We start from the raw sequence: 10,152 nt of genomic DNA, 5'->3' as shown, positions 1-10,152 counted from the left end.
TAATTGATCGAGATTTTGATTTGTTAAATAAACAATTTTGTCCTTATTAGTTCTTTAAAATGTCTTCGTGATGTGACAGTCAGTGTATTTGTGTTGACCCTTAATATACTGATGTGCAGTGACTTTCACGTCTACATTTATTTAGTTCAGATATTTTACTAATTATTAGAAACATACTGCAGACAATGTAGTAGAGCCTCTCTTTTCTGAAATAATAGGAAGACGAAATTTCATTTATCCAAATACAGTTTAAGAGTAATCGACAGATTCTTTAAATATTTATGAATCCATAATCAGATAATTTTTTCAACGTAAATAACTACACAGAGTTACGTTCTTTATCGTACTTTGAATCATCGGAGTTCTTCTACGAGTGCCACGAGTGCTTCGGCATGAGAAGATATCTTTTCATTAGCTTTTTCGTCTGCTGTTTTCATTTATATAAAATCGCCATTATTATCGTCTACGTGAAACATTTCATTACATCAGAATACTTACGGCTTTTCTACCGTTGCCAACATCCGAGGAATCTACGTGCTTTGAAGAATTTTCAATTATGTTTTTCTTCCTTTAATGTCTGTGATTCTGGCTTCTCCAATATCGCGTATTTTTGCTAATTTTGTTGCGCTTACATCACTTTCCAGTTTTCTCGTTTACATCGTATTTTCCTGCGATAGTTAGAACGCTTCCTAGTTTCATACCAAATTCGTATAATCACAATTCAATGAATCAAATCAAGGAAAGAGTACATTGTGTATGAACACTGACGACATACGTATGTACATATTTGAAACGGAAAAGGGCATTCGTTACGAAGAAATATTGTGTTTGGATAATAGAACGTTCGGATATTAGGCTATTTGGATAATACCGTGATATACATTTGCTACATCCATTTCGGTGTACCAATTAGGAATAAAAACATTAAAAAAACAAGTTGAAATGATTTACACAAGAAATAGAAAAATTACCACGGTATCTTAGAATGTTTTAGTATATTACGTACATCATTTTGCTTCTTTTGTTTATTTTTTCAGTAAGTGAAACACAGCGTCTGTGCCAGAATAACTAAGAGTAAGTTAGACGTTTCTGAGAAACTGTGACTAACTCCGAGTACAACATACGATAGAATGGTAATAATAGTGAAACTTATATACTAGGTAAACATTTCTAGTAGGCACTATTATAACAAAAATATAACAGTACAAAGTAACTTAGGAGTAACAGAATCATAAATTTCTTTAAGGACCCTTTGTGAAGAAACGTCGATGATGGCATAAATATTGGTATGCTGAGAGTTGAAGGATAGACGTCTATAGAATTTTGATAGTATCTGTCAGATATCTGTATCTCGTTGAAGATCAACAGCATCGGAGATTTCCTAGAACTCTGGCTCATTTAACAGCTAATTATTTTAAAGAAGGTTAGACAGAAGAAATATGATAAATCCATTTATGTTGATTTTCTAATTATAGCGTTACTTGATGATTAAGTATAAGGTTGAAGAGGAATAAACTTACTAGATCAAAGTCCTTTAAAGCTTGCTTATTCTTTCGAAGATAACTAACAAATCCGCAAAACTTTGTAGAAAGCTGTTTAATCACAAAGTTAAATAGATCTTTGAAATAGAAAATTTGCCAGCTGTGTATTCAATCTTAACGCTAGAAACTAGCAAATCAGACAAAATCACTGACATCGGATTTGTTGTTTTTGGAATTTCTAAAAATATACAAGTGTTTTCGATAGCATCACTTAGTGTTCATCGATAGTGTTCACTTTTATTGGAACAGAAACGCGACTATATATACTTATCCATTATCGTGATATTTATCGAGACTATGTATAACATATTTAGATGGGTATCAAAAGGTCGGACGTTTTAATGATAAAATTATGTTTTTCTAAAGAACGTAAACTTAGAAAACTGCCTTCTTCTCTATGAACTTGGTATGTTTAAATGCCACGATCGACTAACAAAGCACTGTACTACAAAATACCAATCGGTGCCCATCAGTGAGAGGTAAACTCACTATTCTAGAACAGGTGGTCAAACACTGCAATTAAGCAACAAGAATAGGACAACCGTGACTCATATAGTCTTTCAGAAGCCAAAATGATTAACTCTTTGTACATTAGTTCTTGCACATTATCCTGGCACACGGCGTTAGCGTTCAATTTTTCTAGAAGAGAAATTACTTCCATAAGCTCAATTTGTCGCAAAAAAGAACGCCGTAAACAATCATAAATTCCAAGATGAATAAGAAAAAGATAATTCCAATGTTGTCGCTGGACCATGGACTTTTATCATATAAAGCGATAATTAATCTAACTTACTCATTGTGTATTACAACAAATTTTTATTTCATTCGTTGCTTATTATGCAAAAGCTTATTCGCGTTAAATATGGTAGAACTCGATTAATTAATCGAACTTTTACCGATTTGAAGCACTCACTTGAACGTGAGCTCGTATCACGCGAACGAAAAATGATGAGTAGCGAAGAAAATTGGTGAACTCTTGTTATATGAATTCCAATCGATCCATATAAATTGTCCGTCAGGAAAATCAGATAATTGGGATTGCAATCTTAAATAAAATTTCTGTTTCTATCGACTACAATAAGTGTTTTAATGTATCATATTAAGAAACAATTAATTCGATAACGCCATTATAAATAAATAAATAGAACGATAATTCCTCGAACACGATGGTATTCCAATATTAATAACAGATTTCTTTCCTTTCTTTTCTTCGTTTTCCCTTACGACCAAGAAGAACACCAATCAATAGGAAGACTTACGGTTGGAAGTGAAACCAAACGATCGTTCCACTTTGTATTGTTACGAGTCTGTAAGTTTGACTTTGTAGTTTGTGCGAGTTCCGCGAGATCAAAACGCTATGCTGTATCTCGTGTGCATCGAATGAATTTCAATGGCTCGATCGCGATCACGATCGCTTTCCCTGATCGATTCGAAGGCGAGAAAACTGGCCCCGCAGGGAAAAATCACGTATGCAAACTATATGTATCCATGCTAGCCATGATCGCTCTTATTAATTAGTTCTGGGATGTAATAGTTGTTCAAGGTGCGCACTTTTGTGTAACCGGTTACCGAGAACGTTTGACACTCGAGTTATGACGATCGTTACGAGCCTCCATTTTCATTGGTGCGTCGGTGGACGAGTTATTGCTATTCTGCTATGCGTTTTCAATCGGGAAAGGTCGGTTTTGAAGCTGTGTTCAATATTCACGCGTAGCTTTTGCTGGAGCATACGTTTCTCATTAATTTCACGGATCGATTACTTTGGGGAGGTTTCTTACATTTTTTAATCGTAAAATTATTGGTTGTAAGATTTTTTTGATATACCATATTCTAAGGGATCTCGCTTTTTTAATGTTGTAACAATTTTCTAGAAATTGCAATGTAATTCTTAATCGAATTTTTGAGCCAGAATTATTTAAAATCATTATATCTAGCAATGTACGAGAAATATCGCAATACTGTTTCATATAAGTTATTATATATACACACAGGCAAATTATTTACATGCACAAATATCGCTTGCATTTTTTTGTCAGAATAAGGACGGTACCTGATGGGAAAATTCGTATTAATTTAGGTGGTCCTGGCTTAACGTTAGGGATAAACACGTGTTCGTTTTATTGCACGCTTTACGCACAATCCGGAAATCAATGCTAACTTAGTCGATCGTTGTTCAAAGCGAACAATTTATCACAGCTGACTAGTTGCTACGTAGGAATGTGTTTATTCAGTATTTTTGTTAAGGAAAATGTATTTTTAGTGTTGTATACTTCATGTATATACAGATGCAGCTACGACTCGGATAATTACTGATTAATGATAGCAATCTGCTATAATTGACTAATACTTACTATAATACGTTTACCTATTTTGCATACAATTTCTTGTATCTTTTTTTTTTTTTTTACTATGAGCAAATGGTGTTGGATCGAACGCATTATGTATCTTTTTCAAATTTTCTTATTTTATATTTTATATTTTTATTTTATAGCTTCCTTGAAAATTCTATGAAAATTAGGATTTTTAATGATTCGAAGATTAGAAAATTCGAAGATCGTGAGATTAGAAGATTCGAAAATTCAGACTGAACAATTTGGAGATTTGCAACCTTGTGAATTAAAAGATCCAGAATTTGTTAGACTTATTAAAAAATGGTGTATTCAAAAATAGCATATTCTCTTTCGAAGACATTTTTCTCAATTTATCCTATTGGAAAGTACAAACTTCATATATCACTTGAATCTCGATTAGAATCTCAATTAAAGTAGTCATCATTCCACACAATCATTATCGCCAAAAATGCCATTCAATTTGTGGTAGAAAAATTCTTTTCTCGTGTCCATCGACATACCGTTGTAACGTAAAGTGCGTTACAGTATACGCGAAATAATTTATGCAAATGTTACCAAGCCCCTAGAAAATAACAGTTATGTCACGGACTGGTCACTTCCGGTTCTCTCGTCATTAATACTCTTTTTTTTATCTAAGTTCGTGGTAATCGCAACGAACATTAATTACACAGAACCGTAATAAATAACCATCTACACTTATGAAACATCTATGTATGGACTGTTTTAAATGTTTTACATATGCGCTACATCGGTGATTAATCGAACGCGATCATCTCGTAGATTTCGTGAAAGATCAAATCTAACCGCAATTATCTTACAAAAAATGTCATTAAATTAATAATATTTTAAACGAACTTAATTCTACGAGAAATTTCATTGAACGCTAGTAAATTAACGATATTTAAATAATAAATAATATTTCATCAAATAAAGAAATAATTAATCAATTAAAACTTGCAGGAACGATTTTATAATCGATTTAATCATCGATCTATTTTCGAAATGATTTGCAAGATTGAGATCTGAATCGTGTAAATTGCACGGTGTAAATATCATATCGTGTTGATGGTTGAACGATGTACCATATGTACGATGGTTGAAAAAAAGCGAGTTTGTGCAAAAGGGGATTTCTCTTTGGGGTATGAAAGGTTTCTTAGAAGACGAAGGTGGTTGGGAAAGAGTTTAATTGGCGGCAAATTAAGGATTCAATTATCAAAGGGAGCAAAAGCTTTCGCGCGTATATTTTATATTGAAAATGATTGCTCTTGATTCAACGTTTATAACGTTAGCCTTCGTGAAGTAAAAGTAAAATGGCGTTCGCTAACGGTGTCGAATTTTTTCTTAACGATTCTAGTTGAATAATATCACGAATTTGTCGGGATTATTGTAACAATAATTTTACTTACTTGTTTTAATTATCCAGTAATTAACTGTAGTAATCGTTCACTGATAGAATCAAATTTTTATCGAAAATTTTATTTAAACAAGATTCAAAGATTCATACAAATTACTATGGCGCTACAATAATTTCGTTTACTTCTTTCATAAGCACACAATCTTTACGATAAATATCTTCCTTGATAATTTTATTTATGTAACACCTACTTGGATTTTTTAATAATTAACTATAATTGCTTTTTTATTGGTGCTTGTTTCTTAACTGAATAATCTTTAAAAAAAAAAGGCAACAATCGTGTGACATTCTGCACAGTGTCAAAATAAGCAGGAACCGGAGGTATGGTGCTCTATTATTTAAAATTTTCATTAATTGTCTTTGGAATTAATTATTATTTACACATTACGCATGATACATTTTGTGTATTTCATGATCATTTCTTCTAAACAAACTCTTCTATTCCAATGACAATTTACATCTGATTACATTACATTTTTATTTAACAATTCTCACGTCCCAAAAATATTATCTTCCTATTTGCAAAAAGGATCTAATAAGAAACAAATTATTTAAAGGACACTCCAGTTAGAACGTACAAGTGACAGCAATAAGCCTTCGATAGTATCCTCCATTTTGCAATAACCTTGCAAAAATGTTCAAGGATCTTTCCTTTTCTCTTCCTCTCTAGCAAATTCAAATCACTTTTTCCAGTACACTCTGTATCACCTTGAATTAGCCTTTACCTAAGATTATATCGTGTCAAAAAGTAGCATGGCAATATATCTAGACAATACAAACATCTACTTCCTTTCATCTCGACTTTAGATTTCATCTTCTTCATCTTGATTTCAACAATGTGGTTCACCTCACCTTGAACCCGTTTAAGAAAATTTAGCGAAGAAGAGATTTCTCCGCTTAATAAGAGAAACATCATAACACGTTGATAAACATGAGAAATTATCCGGCTAAATGTAACGAAGAAATAGACATAAGAGAACTTGCTACTAAAACAACAGTCGCTCACGTGAAAGTACTCGGGCACTTAAACAAACCTTTGGTGATTTTTATACGAGACACTTTGAGATTTCATTGACACTGAAGTGAGACACGATCGTCGTAATTACATTGAGAAAATTTGAAACAGATCTAAACGTGTATATAGAAATTTCATATATTTATTGGAAACATATATTATTGTTATTTTATATATAAAAATTACCAGAGTATTTGAGCAGTCGATTATTCGCTAAATTAATAAGAATAATAAGCCACGATGTACGTAGTAAAATCATCATCATGTGTTATATACATATTAATTTTTCATTTAACATATATATTTGCGAAATATATATACATTGTCTCATGTATATATATCTTCAATATTGTTTCGATCATTCGCGGAGAGACGCGATCGCGAGATATCACGTCAACGAGAGTTGTAAGTTCTCGTTACGATTAAACAATCGACGCCACGAACTGATCGATTCCCTTATTTCGATTATGATAATAAGGGTAGTTCAATGAAATTTCACAGAATTAACACAACTAAATTAATCTTTATTGCAACAACTTATTAACTAGAAAGATATAAATGGAACAACAAAAAGAAATGTGACTACGTAATGCGCGATATAAGATATGTGTGGACTGTTTGGCTTCTCGAAACGTTCTGATTCTTTCTGGAAGGCGACCCCCACTACCTTCGGATCACGCCACATTCTTTTACGCCAGATAAAATAACGGCCACGAATCGACGTTTCTGGAGGTCGCCCTGCTTAATGAACCATGCGCTTGCCACTACAATGTTTGTTTTGCCGGGCAGCCGCGACGATCCGTCTGCGACATTATAGTGCCGCGACCGACAGTTAAGAATATGATCTATGGCAAGCCGCATGGCGTAACATCCTCCCCCCGTTGAGAGGGTACCGATCAAATTAGCGAGATGTGGTTGAAGTTCCCATCTTAGTTCGTCTCGGTGGCTAGTTGTTCGGGTTTCTCGAGATCGGGTTGAATTGGCAGTGGGACAAGCCTTTTGACGGCCCGATCCAAAACGCTCTTTGCCGTCTGAACTGTAGCTGTCCGGATGACACCATCGGCGCCTGGATGAACCTTGATAACTCGGCCCAGAGGCCAATGCATGGAGGGAACGTTGTCCTCTCTGAGGATGACGATTGTGCCTTTTTGGATGCCGTGTCCACCCTTGCTCCACTTATTGCGGTTGGTTAGCTCGTTCAAATACTCCTTATGCCAGCGGTTCCAAAAATGCTGTTTAAGCTGTTGGATATGCTGCCATCTGGAGAGTCGGTTCGATGGAATGTCTCTGAAATCTCGATCACGTAAGCACATTAGTGAATCGCCAATGAGAAAATGTCCGGGAGTGAGGACTAGGAGATCATTTGGATCGGTGGAGATAGGAGTTAGCGGGCGGGAATTGAGGACTGCTTCTATTTCTATGATAAGAGTATTCAATTGTTCAGAGGTGAGTAACTCGTTGCCGGCTACACGCCTGAGGTGGCGTTTAAATGACTTCACCGCTGCTTCCCATAGCCCACCGAAATGCGGCGAATGAGGGGGAATGAAGCGCCATTCGATTTGTTTGTCGGCTAAAAATGCGGTTACTTTTTCCTTGTGATCGTCCGATTGTAATAAATCGTGAAGCTCTCGTAATTCGTTGCTTGCTCCTCTGAAGTTGGTGCCGTTATCAGAATGGATGGTGGAGCAATAGCCTCGTCGAGCGATAAATCTGCGAAGAGCGGCGATGAAGGCTTCGCTAGTGAGATCGTCAACGAGCTCGATGTGTACCGCTTTAATTGCTAGGCATACGAAAATGGCTACGTATACTTTTATCTGACGACGGTTACGATCTCGTTTTTCCTTGATGTGGAACGGCCCGCAGTAATCGACGCCGACGTTTGTAAATGGGCGAGATTCCGTTACTCGCGCCTCCGGCAGATTACCCATCACGTATTCTACCGGCGGTGGTTGAGCGCGGCAGCAGCGGACGCAGCCTTTGATCGCCCGCCATACTTGACTTCGACCGTCAACGGGCCAGTATCTTTGTCTTACTGCGTATAACGTAGCCTGCGTTCCGGAATGCATGTGGATCTTGTGCTCGTGGTCTATGATGCGTGTTGTAACGGATGACTTAGGTAATACTATGGGATGTTTCTGGGCGAAGGTCATCGACGAATGACTGAGTCGACCCCCGACTCGCAATATTCCTTCCTTGTCTATGAACGGATTGAGTCGCGTGAGCTTACCCTTTATCGCCGCGTTCCGATCTTTTTGGAGTGTGCGAATTTCCTCGGAGAAATGGATGTTTTGCAACAATTTTATCAGTTTATTGTGCGTTATGCGTAATTCAGTAACGGTTAGGGGTGCCGCTCGGTTCCTTTTCTGTTTCCAACGGAGGCAACGAGCTATGATTCGTATCAACTTGGGCCAGGATGAATACCTTTGCAACAAACAGTAATCGGCGGGGTTTGTGGACAGACAAATCGCCCCCTTCTGCTCCGGTACTTCAATTTGCGGTGTTAGCGCCCATGTCAGCCAATAGCCTTCCGACTGGTAGAGCCATGCAGGACCGTGCTGCCAGATGGTTGGGCGCAGAAACTCTTCGGGTGTTTGGCCGCGTGATATTAAGTCCGCGGGATTGTCGTCGATAGGAACGTGGCGCCAATCGCGGATGCTGGTTTTTGTTTGAATTTCGGAGACTCTGTTAGCGACGAATGTTTTAAGGGTGTGAGGTGATGTATTGAGCCAATGGAGGACGATAGTGGAATCGGTACAATAGATAGTTCGAGTAATTTTGTGTGATAGGGCTTGTTGTACTGTCGACATCAGGGACGTAAGAAGGAGTGCTCCGCTCAGCTCGAGCCGAGGAATGGTCTGGCACTTGAGTGGGGCGACTTTCGATTTTGCGGTTAAAAGTTGGGTCCACACACGGCCGTTGGTGTTAAGGGTTCGAAGATAAATACAGGCTCCGTAAGCCTTTTCGCTGGCATCGCAGAAACCATGCAGTTCAATTTCCATTGCGGACTCGATTATTGCCTTGCGTGGGAACCTGACGTTGTTTAATAAGGGTAATTGGGCATAGTACCTTTCCCACTCTGTATGTAACTCGATCGGAAGTGATTCATCCCAATCGATTTTCGACGACCATATTCGTTGAAGTAGCATCTTGGCCCGAACAATCACCGGTGCGAGCAGACCGAGCGGATCGTAAATTTTTGCAATCTCCGAGCTGATGATTCGTTTGATTCGTGACTCGAGAGGGCGTGGGTTTGACTTCGACCGAGTAAAGAATAGAGTCGTCGGATGAATTCCAAATCACTCCCAGCGTCTTCAAGGTTTGCGAGTCGCCCAAAAAATGTTGGTGATTTGTTTCTTCTAAGGAAAGTCCGTGTAATAAGTCATTATCGTTTGACGCCCATTTTCGTATGTTTAAGCCGGCCAGTTGAAGTAAATTGGTGAGTTCTGTTCTGAGCGTGAGGGCTTCGTCCTTCGTTTCAGCTCCGGTGAGAGCGTCGTCGACGTAGAAATCCCGCTGCAGTACCTGTGCTGCACGTGGAAATCGATGTCCTTCGTCCTCTGCCAGTTGCTTGAGGCACCGAATAGCTAGATACGGGGCTGCGGATAAACCGAACGTTACAGTGTTAAGCTCATATGTTTCTGTTTCTCCACTCGCGCTGCGCCATAATATCCTTTGATATTTCCGATCCTCTGGTCGTACGAGGAATTGCCGATACATTTTCTCGATGTCGCCGGTGAGTACGTATTGATGAGCGCGGAATCTAATTAATATATAAAATAAATCTTCCTGTAACTTGGGTCCTGTGTGAAGTGTATCGTTTAAGGAGGTTCC

At 37.7% G+C, this 10,152-nt stretch overlaps 1 protein-coding gene across 1 annotated transcript; it reads right to left on the bottom strand.

Moving 5' to 3' along the window:
• Positions 1-7,820: 7,820 nt before the first annotated feature.
• On the bottom strand, positions 7,821-9,320 carry LOC117240756 (the record flags this gene model as incomplete). The annotated part of the gene is made up of 1 exon (XM_033506792.1): positions 7,821-9,320. A coding segment is annotated over exon 1 (1,500 nt), but the record flags the coding sequence as incomplete, so codon positions are not given.
• Between the last annotated feature and the right edge of the window lie 832 nt (positions 9,321-10,152).

Source organism: Bombus vosnesenskii, unplaced genomic scaffold, assembly GCF_011952255.1.
Source record: "Bombus vosnesenskii isolate JDL3184/JDL3185 unplaced genomic scaffold, Bvos_JDL3184-5_v1.1 scf7180000014862, whole genome shotgun sequence".
NCBI lineage: Eukaryota > Metazoa > Arthropoda > Insecta > Hymenoptera > Apidae > Bombus > Bombus vosnesenskii.
This window is presented reverse-complemented; position numbering and strand designations above follow the sequence as displayed.